This window comes from Anomaloglossus baeobatrachus, chromosome 3, assembly GCF_048569485.1.
Source record: "Anomaloglossus baeobatrachus isolate aAnoBae1 chromosome 3, aAnoBae1.hap1, whole genome shotgun sequence".
Classification (NCBI taxonomy): Eukaryota; Metazoa; Chordata; class Amphibia; order Anura; family Aromobatidae; genus Anomaloglossus; species Anomaloglossus baeobatrachus.
Window position 1 is genome coordinate 33,377,468 of NC_134355.1, and position 18,197 is coordinate 33,395,664.

At 52.3% G+C, this 18,197-nt stretch overlaps 1 protein-coding gene and 1 long non-coding RNA gene across 5 annotated transcripts in view; one reads left to right on the forward strand and one right to left on the reverse strand.

The window, feature by feature from the left end:
• Nucleotides 1-18,197, forward strand: part of EPRS1 (glutamyl-prolyl-tRNA synthetase 1) — a 263,373-nt gene that overhangs the window by 234,275 nt on the left and 10,901 nt on the right. For all 4 annotated transcript variants that reach the window (XM_075339114.1, XM_075339116.1, XM_075339115.1 and 1 more), the window contains 2 exons: nucleotides 10,103-10,263; nucleotides 10,366-10,444. In XM_075339114.1, the coding sequence (XP_075195229.1) occupies nucleotides 10,103-10,263; nucleotides 10,366-10,444 (240 nt within the window). The remainder of the gene's footprint in view (nucleotides 1-10,102; nucleotides 10,264-10,365; nucleotides 10,445-18,197) is intronic.
• Nucleotides 1-18,197, reverse strand: part of LOC142295971 (uncharacterized) — a 225,153-nt gene that overhangs the window by 160,865 nt on the left and 46,091 nt on the right. The gene's annotated exons all lie outside the window — the stretch shown is intronic.

Below are 18,197 nucleotides of genomic sequence, written 5' to 3' on the forward strand. Positions count from 1 at the left end.
TTTCTCCAAACGTATTAAGGATACAAGTTATCCCTTTCCACCTGACGTGGTCAAGAGCTGGACCCAGTGTCCAAAGGTGGATCCTCCAATCTCCAGGCTGGCGACTAGATCCATAGTTGCAGTGGAAGATGGGGCTTCCCTTAAAGATGCCACTGACACAGATGGAGCTCTGGTTGAAATCCATCTATGAAACTATCGGCGCGTCGTTTGCTCCAGCATTCGCAGCCGTATGGGCACTACAAATTAGTTCAGCTGGTCTGGCGCAGATTGACATCGTCACACGTACATCTGTTCCGCAAGTAGCGTCCTTAACCTCTCAAATGTCTGCATTTGCGTCTTACGCTATTAATGCTGTCCTGGACTCTACGAGCAGTACGGTAGGGGCGTCCGCCAACTCCGTGGTTGTACGCAGAGCCTTGGGGTTAAGGGAATGGAGGCAGATGCTGCTTCCAAAAAAGTTCTTAATTGCCATTTTCTGTGACAGACTGTTTCGTGAGAGATTAGATGAAATCGTTAAACAGTCCAAGTCTAAGGATTCTTCCTTACCCCAGCCCAAACCTAACAAACCCCAACAGAGGAGGGGACAGTCGAGGTTTTGGTCCTGTCGAGGCTCGGGCAGGGCCCAATTGTCCTCGTCTAAAAGGACTCAAAAGGTTCAGAGGAGCTCAGATTCTTGGCGGGCTCAGTCACGCCCAAAGAAGGCAGCCGGAGGAACCGCTACCAAGGCAGCTTCCTCATGACTGTCGGCCTCCTCTCTCCGCATCCTCGGTCGGTGGCAGGCTCGCCCGCTTGGGGACATTTAGCTGCCACAGGTCAAAGACCGTTGGGTGAGAGACATTCTGTCTCAAGAGTACAGGATCGAGTTCAGTTCTCGTCCTCCGACCCGATTCTTCAGAACTTCTCCACCTCCCGACCGAGCCGGTGCTCGTCTGCAGGCGGGTGCTCTCTAAAGGCAGAAGGAGTGGTGATCTCTGTTCCTCTCCAGGACCAAGGTCACGGTTTTTACTCCAATTTGTTTGTGGTGCCAAAAAAGGACGGGTCTTTCCGTCCTGTTCTGGACCTAAAACTGCTCAACAAGCATGTGCAGACCAGGCGGTTCCGGATGGAATCCCTCCGCTCCGTCATCGCCTCAATGTCTCAAGAAGAGTTCCTAGCATCAATGGACATGCTCCAGAGCACCAGCGTTTCTACGCTTCGTTATAGGAAACGAACACCTTTAGTTCGTAGCCCTGCCTTTCGGTCTGGCGACAGCCCCACGGGTCTTCACCAAGGTCATGGCTGCAGTAGTAGCAGTCCTGCGCTCTCAGGGTCACTCTGTGATCCCTTGCTTGGACGATCTACTCGTCAAGGCACCCTCTCAAGAGGCATGCCAACACAGCCTGATCGTTGCGCTGGAGACTCTCCAGAGTTTCGGGTAGATCATCAACTTTTCAAAGTCAATTCTGACCCCGACCCAATCGCTAACATATCTTGGCATGGGGTTTCATACTCTATCAGCGATAGTGAAACTTCCGCTGGGCAAACAGCGTTCACTTCAGACAGGGGTGCAATCTCTCCGTCAAGGCCAGTCGCACCCCTTGAGACGCCTCATGCACTTCCTAGAGAAGATGGTAGCAGCATTAGAGGCAGTCCCTTTCGCGCAGTTTCTTCTGCGTCCACTACAAGGGGACATTCTCCGCCAATGGGACGGGGAGTCGACGTCCCCTCGACAGGGACGTTTCTCTTTCTCAGGCGGCCAAGGAGTCTCTTCGGTGGGGGCTTCTTCCCACCTCATTGTCTTCAGGGTGGGGAGCAATTTTTCTCCTCCACAGGGCTCAAGGTACGTGGACTCAGCAGGAGTCCACCCTTCAGATCAATGTTCTGGAAATCAGAGCAGTGTATTTTGCCCTACGAGCCTTCCAGCAGTGGCTGGAAGGCAAGCAGATCCGAATTCAGGCGGACAACCCCACAGCGGTGGCATACATCAACCACCAAGGGGGGACACGCAGTCGGCAAGCCTTCCAGGAAGTCCGGCGGTTTCTGACGTGGGGGGAAGACACGGCATCCACCATATCCGCAGTTCACATCCCGGGCGTAGAAAACTGGGAAGCAGACTTCCTCAGTCGCCAGGGTATGGACGCAGGGGAATGGTCTCTTCACCCGGACGCGTTTCAGGAGATCTGTCGCCGCTGGGGGATGCCGGACGTCGACCTAATGGCGTCCCGGCACAACAACAAGGTCCCAGCTTTCACGGCACGGTCTCACGATCACAGAGCTCTGGCGGCGGACGCCTTAGTTCAAGATTAGTCGCAGTTCCGGCTCCCTTATGTGTTCCCACCTCTGGCGCTGTTGCCCAGAGTGCTACGCAAGATCAGGTCCGACTGCCGCCGCGCCATCCTCGTCGCGCCAGACTGGCCGAGGAGGTCGTGGTTCCCGGATATGTGGCATCTCACGGTAGGACAACCGTGGGCACTACCAGACCGGCCAGACTTGCTGTCTCAAGGGTCGTTTTTCCATCTGAATTCTGCGGCCCTGAACCTGACTGTGTGGCCATTGAGTCCTGGATCCTAGCGTCTTCAGGATTATCTCAAGAGGTCATTGCCTCCATGGGATAAGCTAAGAAACCAAGCTCTACCAAGATCTACCACAGGACGTGGAAGATATTCTTAGCTTGGTGCTCGGCTCAGGACGTTTCTCCCTGGCCATTGGCATTGACTACTTTCCTTTCCTTCCTGCAATCCAGGTTGGAAAAAGGTTGGTCGCTCGGCTCCCTTAAGGGACAAGTCTCTGCGCTCTCTGTGTTTTTTTCAGAAGCGCCTGGCCAGACTCCAACAGGTACGCACGTTCCTGCAAGGGGTTTGTCAGATCGTCCCTCCTTACAAGCAGCCGTTAGAGCCCTGGGATCTGAACAGGGGTCTAATAGCTCTCCAGAAGCCGCTTTTCGAGCCTATGAGGGATGTTTCCCTTTCTCGCCTTTCACGGACAGTGGCCTTTTCTAGTGGCGGTCACGTCTCCTCGGAGAGTGGCCAAGCTTGCAGCGCTGTCTTGCAAATCTCCCTTCCTGGTGTTTTCACCAGGACAAGGTGGTTCTGCGCCCGATTCAGGAGTTCTCCCTAAGGTGGTATCCCCCTGTCATCTCAATCGGGATATCTCCTTACCGTCTTGTCATCCAGTTCATCAATGTGATCGGGATTTGCTTTGTTGGATCTGGTGAGAGCTCTCAGAACCTACTTTTCCCGCACGGCGCTCCGGCGCCGCTCGGAGGCACTCTTGTCCTTGTCGCTGGTCAGCGTAAGGGGTTGCAAGCTTCCAAATCCACCCTGACTCGGTGGATCAACGAACCAGTTCTTGAAGTCTACCGTTCTGCGGGGCTTCCGGTTCCCTCAGGGCTGAAGGCCCATTTTGCCAGAGCCGTGGGTGCGTCCCGGGCATTACGGCACCAGGCTTCGGCCCAGCAGGTGTGCCAGGCGGGTACCTGGTCGAGTCTGCACGCTTTTACCAAGCATTATCAGGTGCATACCTATGCTTCGGCGGACGCCAGCCTAGGTAGAAGAGTCCTGCAGGCGGCGGTTGCCCCCATGTAGGAAAAGGCCATTTCTTCGGCGCTCCATTGGGAGACCCAGACGATTGGGTGTATAGCACTGCCTCCGGAGGCCACACAAAGCAATTACACTAAAAAGTGTAAGGCCCCTCCCCTTCTGGCTATACACCCCCAGTGGGATCACTGGCTCACCTGTTTTCTGCTTTGTGCGAAGGAGGTCAGACATCCACGCATAGCTCCACTGTTTAGTCAGCAGTAGCTGCTGACTATATCGGATGGAAGAAAAGAGGGCCCATATGGGGCCCCCAGCATGCTCCCTTCTCACCCCACTTGTGGTTTGTAAGGTTGAGGTACCCATTGCGGGTACGGAGGCTGGAGCCCACATGCTGTTTTCCTTCCCCATCCCCCTGAAGGGCTCTGAGGAAGTGGGATCTTACCGGCCACCAAGCCCTGAGGCCGGGCTCCATCCATAGACCCATAGAACCTGCTGGATGTGGAGCGGGAGTGCCGTTCAGGGACAAGGCCCTGCAACTTTCAGGTACTCTGTGTCCCCGTATGGCAGGCCACGCACACCCCAGGCTTGCTGGGTGTGCTAGTGCGCCGGGGACTGTAGCGCTGTGCGCTGGGCTTATAGTCCCCGCAGATTACTGGGGGACTTTATGTGTGTGGATCGCCGCGCCGACCGCCCCTGGAGCGGCGGCGCAGCTGCGACTTGTAGTGCGCCGGGGACGCGCCGACCGCGCTTTTACGGCGGCGGCGCTTCTAACTTTAGTCCCCGGCTTTCTGCGGCCTAGCTCCGCTTCGTTAACGCCCCCCACCCTGTCAATCAGGGTAGGGGAGAGACGTTGTTCAATCGGCAGCGCCGAGGGCTGGAGCACGATTTACATGCTCCAGCCCTCTCACTGAGCACAGTAGGACACAGGCTTCGCGCTTTTTCTCTGTGCACGCCCTAGGCCCGCCCCCAGGCTTGCAGCTCCCCAGGACGCCGGCAGCCATTATACACATGCAGTCTGGCTGGAGAACGGACGCAGGCTCTGGGGGACCCAGGCTAGGGGTTTCTGGCGACCACACACCCGCGCTAAGCGGGCGGTAAGCAGCACATACGTGCGGCCCCACTAGTGCCACAGTGTTATATTTTTCGCTGTACCATAGACACTGCTGTGTCTAGATATATTTATATACTGCACTGTAAGGTCGCTTCTTGGCTGTACACCCTATATTGCTTTGAGGAGACAACAGCATGTCATCCGCAAAACGCAAGGGTGCCAAGGCACGGGCTGTATACACTGCTTGTACAGCATGTGGGGCTAATCTACCAGCAGGCTCCAACGACTCTCATTGTGTGCAATGTTCAGTCCCAGTGGCACTTCGTCAGCCAGAGCCTATTGTGGTGGTAGCCCAGGCAGAGGCGCCTGTGAACCCTGCCCCGGTGACGGGGACAGAATTTGCAGTCTTTGCTGATAAAATGTCTGTGACTATGACAAAAATCATGGTGACGCCATGGTAAATGACCTTATAGCGGCCATCAATAGGCTGTTGGATATTTCTCCCCCAGCCCCTTCTGCAGAGGAGGCAGCTGCACAGCAGGAGAAATTCCATTTTCTGTATCCCAAGCGTAAATTGAGTACTTTTCTGGACCACTCTGACTTCAGAGAATCCATCCAGAAACACAATACTTATCCGGACTAAACGCCTTAAGGATACACGTTATCCTTTTCCCCCTGACGTGGTCAAACGCTGGACCCAGTGTCCAAAAGTGGACCCTCCAATATCCAGGCTTGCAGCTAGATCCATAGTTGCAGTGGAGGATGGGGCTTCACTTAAAGATGCCAATGACAGACAGATGGACCTTTGGTTGAAATCTGTCTATGAAGCTATCGGCGCGTCGTTTGCTCCAGCATTCGCGGCCGTGTGGGCGCTCCAAGCTATTTCAGCTGGTCTGGCACAGGTGGACTCTCTCATACGTCCAGCAGTGCCGCAAGTGGCGTCCCTAACTACGCAAATGTCTGCGTTTGCGACCTACGCTATCAATGCGGTACTGGACTCTACGAGCCGTACCTCAATGGCATCCGCCAACTCTGTAGTTTTGCGCAGAGCCTTGTGGTTAAAGGAATGGAAAGCAGATTCTGCTTCTAAAAAATGTTTAACCAGCTTGCCATTATCTGGAGACAGACTGTTTGGTGAGCAATTGGCGGAAATCATTAAACAGTCCAAAGGTAAGGACTCCTCCTTACCCCAGCCCAGATCAAGCAAACCTCCACAGAGGAAGTGGCAGTCAAAGTTTCGGTCCTTTCGAGGCTCGGGCAAGCCCCAATTCTCCTCGTCCAAAGGGACTCAGAAAGAGCAAAGGAGCTCTGATTCCTGGCGGGCTCACTCACGCCCCAAGAAAGCAACCGGAGGTACCGCTTCCAAGGCGGCTGCCTCATGACTTTCGGCCGCCTCCCTCCGCATCCTCGGTCGGTGGCAGGCTCTCCCGCTTTTGCGACATTTGGCTGCCACAGGTCAAAGACCGGTGGGTAACAGACATTTTGTCTCACGGGTACAGGATAGAGTTCAGTACTCGGCCTCCGCCTCGGTTCTTCAGAACTTCCCCACATCCCGACCGAGCAGATGCCCTTCTGCAGGCGGTGAATTCTCTAAGAGCAGAAGGAGTGGTGGTCCCTGTTCCTCTTCAGGAACGAGGTCAAGGTTTTTACTCCAATCTCTTTGTGGTGCCAAAAAAGGACGGCTCATTCCGTCCTGTTCTGGACCTAAAACTGCTCAACAAGCATGTGAACGCCAGGCGGTTCCGGATGGAATCCCTCCGCTCAGTCATTGCCTCAATGTCTCAAGGAGATTTCCTAGCATCAATAGACATCAAGGATGCTTATCTCCACGTGCCGATTGCTACAGAGCACCAACGCTTTCTACGCTTCGTGATAGGAGACGACCATCTTCAGTTCGTAGCTCTGCCATTTGGTCTAGCGACAGCCCCACGGGTGTTCACCAAGATCATGGCGGCAGTGGTAGCAGTCTTGCACTCTCAGGGACACTCTGTGATCCCTTACTTGGACGATCTACTGGTCAAGGCACCCTCTCAAGAGGCATGCCAACTCAGCTTGACTGTTGCACTGGAGACTCTCCAGACGTTCGGGTGGATCATCAACTTCTCAAAGTCAAATCTGTCACCGACCCAATCACTAACGTATCTTGGCATGGAGTTTCATACTCTCTCAGCGATAGTGAAGCTTCCGCTGGACAAGCAGAGGTCACTACAGACTGGGGTGCAGGCTCTCCTTCAAAGTCAGTCGCACTCCTTAAGACGCCTCATGCACTTCCTCGGGAAGATGGTGGCGGCAATGGAAGCGGTTCCGTTTGCGCAGTTTCATCTGCGCCCACTTCAATGGGACATTCTCCGCCAATGGGACGGGAAGTCAACATCCCTGGACAGGAAAGTCTCCCTTTCCCAGACGGCCAAGGACTCTCTGCAGTGGTGGCTTCTTCCCACCTCATTATCACAGGGAAGATCCTTCCTACCACCGTCTTGGGCGGTGGTCACGACAGACGCGAGTCTGTCAGGGTGGGGAGCAGTTTTTCTCCACCACAGGGCTCAGGGTACGTGGACTCAGCAGGAGTCCACCCTTCAGATCAATGTTCTGGAAATCAGAGCAGTGTATCTTGCCCTACTAGCCTTCCAGCAGTGGCTGGAAGGAAGGCAGATCCGAATTCAGTCGGACAACTCCACAGCGGTGGCATACATCAACCACCAAGGGGGGACACGCAGTCGGCAAGCCTTCCAGGAAGTCCGGCGGATTCTGATGTGGGTGGAAGCCACGGCCTCCACCATATCCGCAGTTCACATCCCCGGCGTAGAAAACTGGGAAGCAGACTTCCTCAGTCGCCAGGGCATGGACGCAGGGGAATGGTCCCTTCACCCAGACGTGTTTCAGGAAATCTGTCGCCGATGGGGAAGGCCGGACGTCGACCTCATGGCGTCCCGGCACAACAACAAGGTCCCAACCTTCATGGCACGGTCTCGCGATCAAAGAGCGCTGGCGGCAGACGCCCTAGTGCAAGATTGGTCGCAGTTCCGGCTCCCTTATGTGTTTCCACCTCTGGCACTCTTGCCCAGAGTGCTACGCAAGATCAGATCCGATTGCAGCCGCGTCATACTCGTCGCCCCAGACTGGCCGAGGAGGGCGTGGTATCCGGATCTGTGGCAGCTCACGGTCGGCCAACCGTGGGCACTACCAGACCGACCAGACTTACTGTCCCAAGGGCCGTTTTTCCATCGGAATTCTGCGGCCCTGAACCTGACTGTGTGGCCATTGAGTCCTGGATCCTAGCGTCTTCAGGATTGTCCCAAGGGGTCGTTGCCACCATGAGACAGGCTAGGAAGCCCACGTCCGCTAAGATCTACCACAGAACGTGGAGGATATTCTTATCCTGGTGCTCTGCTCAGGGAGTGTCTCCCTGGCCATTTGCATTGCCTACCTTTCTTTCTTTCCTGCAATCTGGGTTAGAAAAAGGTTTGTCGCTCGGCTCCCTTAAAGGTCAGGTCTCGGCGCTATCCGTCTTTTTTCAGAGGCGTTTGGCACGCCTTCCTAAGGTGCGCACGTTCCTACAGGGGGTTTGCCATATCGTACCCCCGTACAAGCGGCCGTTAGATCCATGGGATCTGAACAGGGTACTAGTTGCCCTCCAGAAGCCGCCCTTCGAGCCTCTGAGGGAGGTTTCACTTTCTAGACTATCACAGAAAGTGGCTTTTCTGGTAGCGATCACATCTCTTCGGAGAGTGTCTGAGCTGGCAGCGCTATCATCCAAGGCTCCCTTCCTGGTCTTCCACCAGGACAAGGTAGTGCTGCGCCCCATTCAGGAGTTTCTCCCGAAGGTGGTATCCTCTTTTCATCTTAATCAGGATATCTCTTTGCCTTCGTTTTGTCCTCATGCAGTTCATCGGTATGAGAAGGATTTACATTTGTTGGATCTGGTGAGAGCACTCAGAATCTACATTTCCCGCACGGCGCCCTTGCGCCGTTCGGATGCACTCTTTGTCCTTGTCGCTGGTAAGCGCAAAGGGTCGCAGGCTTCTAAGGCCACCCTGGCTCGATGGATCAAAGAACCAATTCTTGAAGCCTACCGTTCTGCTGGGCTTCCGGTTCCATCAGGGCTGAAGGCCCATTCTACCAGAGCCGTGGGTGCGTCCTGGGCATTGCGACACCAGGCTACGGCTCAACAGGTGTGCCAGGCAGCTACCTGGTCGAGTCTGCACACTTTCACCAAACATTATCAGGTGCATACCTATGCTTCGGCGGACGCCAGCCTAGGTAGAAGAGTCCTGCAGGCGGCAGTTGCCTCCATATAGGGGAGGGCTGTCTTGCAGCTCTAACATGAGGTATTCTTTACCCACCCAGGGACAGCTTTTGGACGTCCCAATCGTCTGGGTCTCCCAATGGAGCGCCGAAGAAGAAGGGAATTTTGTTACTTACCGTAAATTCCTTTTCTTCTAGCTCCTATTGGGAGACCCAGCACCCGCCCTGTTGTCCTTCGGGATTTTTGGTTGTTTTTCGGGTACACATGTTGTTCATGTTGAATGGTTTTCAGTTCTCCGAGGTTATTTCGGAGTGAATTTGTTTAAACCAGTTATTGGCTTTCCTCCTTCTTGCTTTTGCACTAAAACTGGTGAGCCAGTGATCCCACTGGGGGTGTATAGCCAGAAGGGGAGGGGCCTTACACTTTTTAGTGTAATTGCTTTGTGTGGCCTCCGGAGGCAGTGCTATACACCCAATCGTCTGGGTCTCCCAATAGGAGCTAGAAGAAAAGGAATTTACGGTAAGTAACAAAATTCCCTTCTTTACGGCCTATCACGAGGTATTATTTTACCCACCCAGGGATTGCTTTTGGACATCCCAATTGTCTGGGTCTCCCAATAGAGCGACGAAGAAGAAGGGAATTTTGTTTACTTACCGTAAATTCCTTTTCTTCTAGCTCTAATTGGGAGACCCAGCACCCGCCCCTGTTTTTTTGGGGTATACATGTTAGTCATGTTGAATGGTTTCAGTTCTCCGATATTCCTTCGGATTGAATTGCTTAAACCAGTTTATTGGCTTTCCTCCTTCTTGCTTTTGCACTAAAACTGAGCAGCCGTGATCCCACGGGGGGTGTATAGGCAGAAGGGGAGGGGCCTTACACTTTTAAGTGTAATACTTTGTGTGGCCTCCGGAGGCAGTAGCTATACACCCAATTGTCTGGGTCTCCCAATTAGAGCTAGAAGAAAAGGAATTTACGGTAAGTAAACAAAATTCCCTTCTTTCCCTACTATGTACACCCCTTTTCACATGTAAAGTGCCATGGAATAAATGGCGCAATAATAAATAATGTCATACAAAACTACGACTCATCCTACAACACACAAACCATCGTACGGCCATATTGAGGGAAGAATAAAGTAATGGTTAATGGAATAAGGGCATAAAAATGTCAGTAGCATTTGATATGAACTGAAAGACCAGGCACAAGCTGTGCACAAATATGGCGCTGTTTTTGTAATTCTAGACAACCCCTTTAAATTCCTTTTTGGTTTCTTGTCTTGTCTCTACACAGGGGGTCCCCATCAGGCTTGAAGTGGGGCCTAGAGACATGAAGAGCAAACAGTTTGTAGCCGTCAGACGGGACACCGGAGAGAAACTGACCATTCCCGAGGATCAGGCCGAAACAAAACTACAGGATCTTCTGGAGGAAATTCACAAGAATCTCTACAACAGGTAACCCGCCATACTTTATAATGCCGCCAGTGGCCATAGTGACCGGATTCTGGAAGTTTTACTTGGACTGTAGGGGTCACTTGTTTCCTTTCCCTTCCTCAGGGCCCTCAGCGATATAACGAGTCACATGGTTGTCGCCAACACAATGGAAGAGTTTCAAAAGCAGCTCGATACTGGGAAAGTAAGTGGATATACTAATTTACAGATTAGCCCCTGAACGATTAGGTCAAGAAGAACCTTAACATGCTGCGTATAAGAGTAGAACAAAAAAAAACAAAACACTTTATGATACTCACCTAAAGGGCAGTGCGGAGCAGACTGGTCGGATGGATGTATCAAAGTATTGTAGTGCGCCTGCGCAGGACCTCAATGCCGGCTAGTGTCGATGACGTAGGATGCTTCATGCACCTTGGCTTCAGAAGAAGGACAAAGATGGCCAAAAGAGGAGGCGCCAGTACCAGAAAAAAGACACTCATCCGACCAGTCTGCCCCGCATCGCCCCTTAGGTGAGTATTATAAAGTGATTTTTATATTCTACACAGCGGCCTGGGCTCTTATATACAGCATGTTAGAATGCTGTATATAAGAGAGCACTGGTGGTGGCCACAGCTTACAGACCCCAAATCTGGTGACCGGTTCCCTTTAATGACTGGCCTTTATGTCTCTCTGCTTTTCATTAGCCGTAACTTCTACTTCCAAAAGATTAAATAACCATCTGCATAGTATACAATACGAAAATCCCAACTCGAGTTTCGCCATGTTTGCTACTTCTTGGCTTCTTTTACCATGTTGGCTTCTTCTACACCCCAGAGGAAGCAGACATGGCGAAACTTGAGTTGGGTTCTTTTCATGTCATATTTTATCTCTTGTATGTAAAATATAACGAACTCATGCTTTAAAAAAAAAAAAAAAAACCCTAATAGGCAGGCAGTGCTTCATAATTGCGAGTGCTTTGGCTTGCACCTTTCTGAGCAATAAATATACAGTGCATTGGGCATTTGGCAACCAAGATATATCCACGTCATGTGCAAGGATGGAGGATCTTATCCTGGCAATACCTGACCCGCTGGTATTTACTGTCCCATATTCTGGTGACTTATCTGCTATCGATGTCATTGAGTCCATCAAGATGTCAGCCTGCCAGACATCTGTTATCAGTTTGGCTTCTATGACACTTGGAGGTTTCATAATTTGAACCTTTTTTTTATATTCTCCATTCACACATGTTTTATTAGAACTGGTACAATTCAACGGTCACCGCTATTCGCTTATACAAAAGCACCCTCCTGCATAAAAAAATAGATACCAAAGATTTAATAATTGATTCACAAATCCAACCCCTCGATTCTGTTCGGTCTCGATCCTGAAAGCTGGCTTCCTTACGGCTCAGTTTCCATCCCTACTCTCTTCTCTTAGGGGTACTTTACACGCTGCGACATCGCTGCCGATATATTGTCGGGGTCACGTCGTTAGTGACGCACATCCGGCGCCGGTAGCGACATCGCAGCGTGTAATACAAATGAGCGACGATCAACGAGCACAAAAACGTGACAAATCGTTGCTCGTTGACTCGTCGTTCATTTCCATAATATCGGTGCTGCTGCCGGTACGATGTTTGTCATTCCTGCGCCAGCACACATCGCTGTGTGTGACGCCGCTGGAACGACAATCATCTCCTTACCTGTCTCCAATGGAAAAGGAGGAAGGAAGGAGGTGGGCGGGATGTTCCGGCCGCTCATCTCCTCCCCTCCTTTTCTATTGGGCGGCTGTTAAGTGACACTGCTGTGACGTCGCTGTGACGCTGAACGAACCGCCCCCTTAGAAAGGAGGCGGTTTGCCGGTCACAGAGACGTCGCAGAGCAGGCATGTGCGTGTGAAGCTGCAGTAGCGATAATGTTCGGTACGGCAGCTATCACCACATATCGCATGTGCGACGGGGGCGGGTGCTATCGCGCTCGACATCGTTAGCGATGTCGCAGCATGTGAAGCCCGCCTTTAAACGTTCAACTAAGATGAAATCTGATTTTAGCCAATTTGGTTCTATTAGATTGGCGTTTAGATGAGCGTTTCGGACAGGATCCCAGCTGTCTCGATTGGAGACTGAATAGAATCAAGCAGCTTGTAGTGTATCAAAATACATGCAAGCTGCAGAAGAAAAGGGGACTCTGTTGTTTTAGTGGGTTTCTTCTGGGGTTTTTTTTCACACTCCTAAGACATACTGATAGGGAATTTAGATTGCGAGCCCCACTGCAAAAACTTTTGGAATATTTTGACAACATAAATACTAATAAATAGCAAAATATACTGTGTTTTAGAGGCGTTGTCCAGTATTATGCCAGCTAAATGTAAATTTATTATATACCTTTGTGCCAACATTGGTGCCATAGCATAGGGTATGTAATGCATCTGGCTTGGTCTTCCGAGGGCAAGTCCTGCACTAGTACCTCTTTATTTAGTGTTGTAACCCCGTATTTTCGAAGAGGATTCAGCACTTTGGGCCATGATTTCTGCAGCGTCGCTGCTTCCTTATTATGGAAGCCAAGTTGTTTACTGCTCCTCTCTCCTCCACATACCATACGCCCTTCCTAAAATGGCAGAATCTAGGAGATTTGCTCGGAGATAAGCCTATAATAAAATGTCCCTGCGAGATCTTTACTGATAATGTAAAAAAGACCAAATGGTGTCAAGGTTGATCAGAGATGAGATAAAATGGGCACAGGAACATCAACGGGAAGCCATGGTGTTTACTGCGGTATGTGACAGCGCCTAATCTTTATGGTATATAATTACTAGGATAGCTTTGCGGTGTCTGTAGACTGTACTGTGCACCATAGTGACATATACATCTCATGGGTCTGGGGCTTACTGGAAATTTCCATGAATGGATCTTATGTGGACTGGATTAGTTATTCCTTATGTCCAGTGAGGTCATGGGTATTGTCTTACGAGGGACATGTACAGTAGACTTTGATTTCTTTTTCGCTCCTAATTGGGAGACCCAGACAGTGGGTGTATAGCTACTGCCTCTGGAGGCCGCACAAAGAACTACACTTAAAAGTGTAAGGCCCCTCCCCTTCTGGCTATACACCCTCCCGTAGGAGTACGGATTCCTCAGTTTTAGCTTTGTGCGCAGGAGGTCAGACACGCACGCATAGCTCCATTGTTTTTAGTCAGCAGCAGCTGCTGACTATGTCGGATGGAAGAAAAGAGGGCCCATACAGGGCTCCCAGCATGCTCCCTTCTCACCCCACTGTATGTCGGAGGTGTTTGTAAGGTTGAGGTACCCATTGCGGGTACGGCGGCAGGAGCCCACATGCTGATTCCTTCCCCATCCCTTTTTACAGGGCTCTGGGTGAAGTGGGATTTACTGGTCTCCAGGCACTGAGACCGTGCTCCATCTACAGCCCCTGGAGAAGATGCTGGATGGAGCGGAGTACATCAGGGACATGGCCCTGCTTCCTCAAGGTACTCTGTGTCCCCGTGCATTTGGCGCTCACACCGCAGCATGCTGGGTGTTGTAGTGCGCCGGGGACATCAGCGCTGCGGCGCTTGTGCCATGGCCTCATTCAGCTTCGCTGAAGCAGGCACACTTCTGGGAATCGGTCGCGCCGGCCGCTGGGACTGCGGCGCGGCTGGCACTTGTGGTGCGCCGGGGACTTCAGTGCGGGCCGCGCTTTTACGGCGGCCGCGCTGATAACTCGAGTCCCCGGCTTTTGCGGCCTGCTTCCGTTCGTTCCCGCCCCCAGACCTGCCAGTCAGGAGAGGGGCGGGACGCTGGTCAGTGCATCAGCGCCGAGGGCTGGAGTCGTTTTTACATACTCCAGCCCTCACAATCGGCACAGAGGGGACACTGTTTCCCGCACTTTTGTTTAGGAACTCCCACGGACCGCCCCTCTCCACAGACGCCGGCAGCCATTCCTGCTGACACGCTGAGCTGCAGAGGGGAGCCGGGGAGACCCAGACAAGGAATTCTGCGCCTCTTACCCGCTATTCAGCGGGTGGTAAGCAGCCCTCAGGGCTCACCCCCTCTTGTGCCAGTAGTATTCTTAGTATTTTGTTTCTACAAATACTTTGTATTGCATAGCGCTGGTCGCCCTTTGGCTATAGACTCTCTCACATTGCAGAGAGCCAGCAGCATGTCGTCCGTAAAATGCAAGGGTGCCAAGGCACAGACATTATATGCTTCCTGCACCGCATGTGGGACTTTTCTACCGGCAGGCTCCACGGACCCCCATTGTGTGCAGTGCTCGGCCCCTGCGGCGCTTGCACAGTCGGGACCTCTGCTGGACGTGACCCAGGGTGTACCACCTGTGAATGCTGTCCAGGTGACAGGAACTGAGTTTGCAGCTTTTGCTGACAGAATGTCTCTCACTATGTCACAAATTCTTGACACATTGCGAGCTAGGCCTGTACTTCAGGCCACGGACACTGTGCAATCATTGTCCCCTGGTCCCCCTCAGCTGAATTACCTCCAAGCTCCGGGACGGGCACATACACCTCAGGGTGAAGACTCTGACTCGGACGATGGCCCCGGGCAGCCTAAGCGGGCTCGCTATGACGGGCCTTCACATTCATCTCAATGGTCAGGATCCCAGCGAGATGAATCTATGGGTGATGAGGCGGACGTAACTGATCAGGATTCTGATCCTGGGACCGCTCTCAATCTAGATACACCAGATGGCGACGCCATAGTTAATGATCTTATATTTAACATCAATAAGATGTTAAATATTTCCCCACCAGCTCCTCTTGTAGAGGAGTCAGCTTCGCAGCACGAGAGAATCTATTTCAGATACCCTAAGCGTACATTAAGCACTTTTCTGGACCACGCTGACTTTAGAGACGCAATCCAGAAACCCCACGCTTATCCTGAAAGGCGTTTTTCTAAACGGCTTAAGGATACACGCTATCCTTTTCCCCCTGAGGTGGTCAAGGGTTGGACCCAGTGTCCAAAAGTGGATCCTCCAATTTCCAGGCTTGCAGCTAGATCCTTGGTTGCAGTTGAAGATGGAGCGGCACTTAAAGATGCCACTGACAGGCAGATGGAGCTCTGGCTGAAATCCATCTATGAAGCGATTGGAGCGTCGTTAGCGCCATCTTTTGCGGCCGTATGGGCACTCCAAGCTATCTCAGCCGGGCTTGCGCAAGTCGACTCAGTCACACGTGCATTTGCCCCGCAGGTAACACCATTGACCTCGCAAATGGCGGCATTCGCGTCGTACGCGATTAATGCTGTTCTTGACGCTACAAGCCGCACGGCAGTGGCGTCAGCCAACTCCGTTGTTTTGCGTAGGGCCCTGTGGTTGAGACATTGGAAAGCAGATTCTCATTCCAAGAAGTGCTTAACCAATTTGCCTTTTTCTCGTGACCGATTGTTTGGAGAGCGTTTGGATGAAATCATCAAACACTCCAAGGGTAAGGACTCATCCTTACCGCAACACAGACAAAACAAACCCCAACAGAGGAAGGGTCAGTCTGGTTATCGGTCCTTTCGAGGACCGGGCAGGTCCCAATTCGCCTCGTCAAAAAAGACTCAAAAAGACCAGAGACGCTCAGATTCTTGGAGGTCTCAGTCACGCCCAAAAAGGACAGCCGGAGGAACCGTTGCCAAGACGGCGTCCTCCTGACTTGCAGTCTCCGATTCCCACACCCGCGGTCGGTGGGAGGCTTACCTTTCGGCTGGCAACAGCCCCCCGGGTCTTCACCAAAGTCATGGCAGCAGTAGTAGCTGTTCTGCACTCGCAGGGTCACTCGGTCATCCCGTATCTAGACGACCTGCTTATAAAGGCACCCTCTCAAGAGGCATGCCAGCACAGTCTGAAGGTGGCACTAGACACTCTCCAGAGTTTCGGGTGGATTATCAACTTTCCAAAGTCTCATCTAACCCCGACCCAATCTCTGACTTATCTTGGCATGGAGTTCCATACTCTCTCAGCGATAGTGAAGCTTCCACTGGACAAGCAGTGCTCGCTACGGACTGGAGTGCAATCTCTCCTTCAGAGCCAGTCGCACTCACTGAGGCGCCTCATGCATTTCCTAGGAAAGATGGTAGCAGCAATGGAGGCAGTCCCGTTCGCGCAGTTTCATCTGCGCCCTCTACAATGGGACATTCTACGCCAATGGGATGGGAAATCGACGTCCCTCGACAGGACTGTCTCCCTCTCTCAGACTGCCAAGGACTCTCTGCGTTGGTGGCTTCTCCCCACCTCATTGTCACAGGGAAAGTCGTTCCTTCCCCCGTCCTGGGCAGTGGTCACGACGGATGCGAGCCTATCAGGGTGGGGAGCGGTGTTTCTCCACCACAGGGCTCAGGGGACGTGGACTCAGGAAGAGTCCACCCTGCAGATCAATGTTCTGGAAATCAGAGCAATCTATCTTGCCCTGCGAGCCTTCCAACAATGGCTGGAAGGCAAGCAGATTCGGATTCAGTCGGACAATTCCACGGCGGTGGCGTACATCAACCACCAAGGGGGAACACGCAGTCGCCAAGCTTTTCAAGAAGTCCAGCGGATTTTGACGTGGGTGGAAAGCAGAGCGTCCACCATATCCGCAGTTCACATCCCAGGCGTGGAAAACTGGGAAGCAGACTTTCTCAGTCGCCAGGGCATGGACGCAGGAGAATGGTCCCTTCACCCGGACGTGTTTCAGCAGATCTGTTGCCGCTGGGGGACGCCGGACGTCGATCTGATGGCGTCACGGCACAACAACAAGGTCCCAGTTTTCATGGCACGGTCTCACGATCACCGAGCACTGGCGGCAGACGCCTTGGTTCAGGATTGGTCGCAATTCCGACTCCCCTATGTGTTCCCACCTCTAGCATTGTTACCCAGAGTTCTCCGGAAAATCAGGTCCGACTGCCATCGAGCCATACTCGTCGCTCCAGATTGGCCAAGAAGGTCTTGGTACCCGGATCTGTGGCATCTCACGGTAGGCCAACCGTGGACACTACCAGACCGTCCAGATTTGCTGTCTCAAGGGCCGTTTTTCCATCTGAATTCTGCGGCCCTGAACCTGACTGTGTGGCCATTGAGTCCTGGATCCTAGCGGCCTCAGGTTTATCTCATGAAGTTGTTGCCACAATGAGACAGGCTAGAAAACCATCCTCAGCTAAGATCTATCACAGGACGTGGAAGATATTCTTAGCGTGGTGCTTGGCTCAAGGGTTTTCTCCCTGGCCATTTGCATTGCCAATTTTTCTTTCCTTCCTGCAGTCTGGGTTGGAAAAAGGTTTGTCGCTTAGCTCTCTTAAGGGTCAAGTCTCCGCGCTATCCGTATTCTTTCAGAAGCGCTTGGCACGGCTTTCTAAAGTACGCACGTTTCTCCAAGGAGTTCGTCATATCGTTCCTCCTTACAGACGGCCATTGGAACCCTGGGATCTGAACAAGGTTCTCATTGCTCTCCAGAAGCCGCCTTTCGAGCCTTTGAAAGAGGTTTCCCTTTCTCGGCTTTCACAAAAGGTAGTTTTTCTTGTGGCGGTCACGTCTCTTCGAAGAGTGTCCGAGCTAGCGGCGTTATCTTGCAAATCTCCCTTCCTGGTGTTTCACCAAGACAAGGTAGTACTGCGTCCAATTCCAGAGTTTTCTCCCAAGGTGGTTTCTTCCTTTCATCTCAATCAGGATATCACTTTGCCATCTTTGTGTCCGCATCCAGTTCACCAATTTGAAAAGGGTTTACATCTGTTGGACCTGGTGAGAGCACTCAGGATTTACATTTCTCGCACGGCGTCTCTACGCTGTTCTGATGCGCTCTTTGTCCTAGTCGCTGGTCAGCATAAGGGATCGCAAGCTTCCAAATCCACCCTGGCGCGGTGGATCAAGGAACCAATTCTTCACACATACCGTTCTGCTGGGCTTCCGATTCCATCTGGACTGAAGGCCCATTCTACCAGAGCCGTGGGTGCGTCCTGGGCATTGCGGCATCAGGCTACGGCTCAG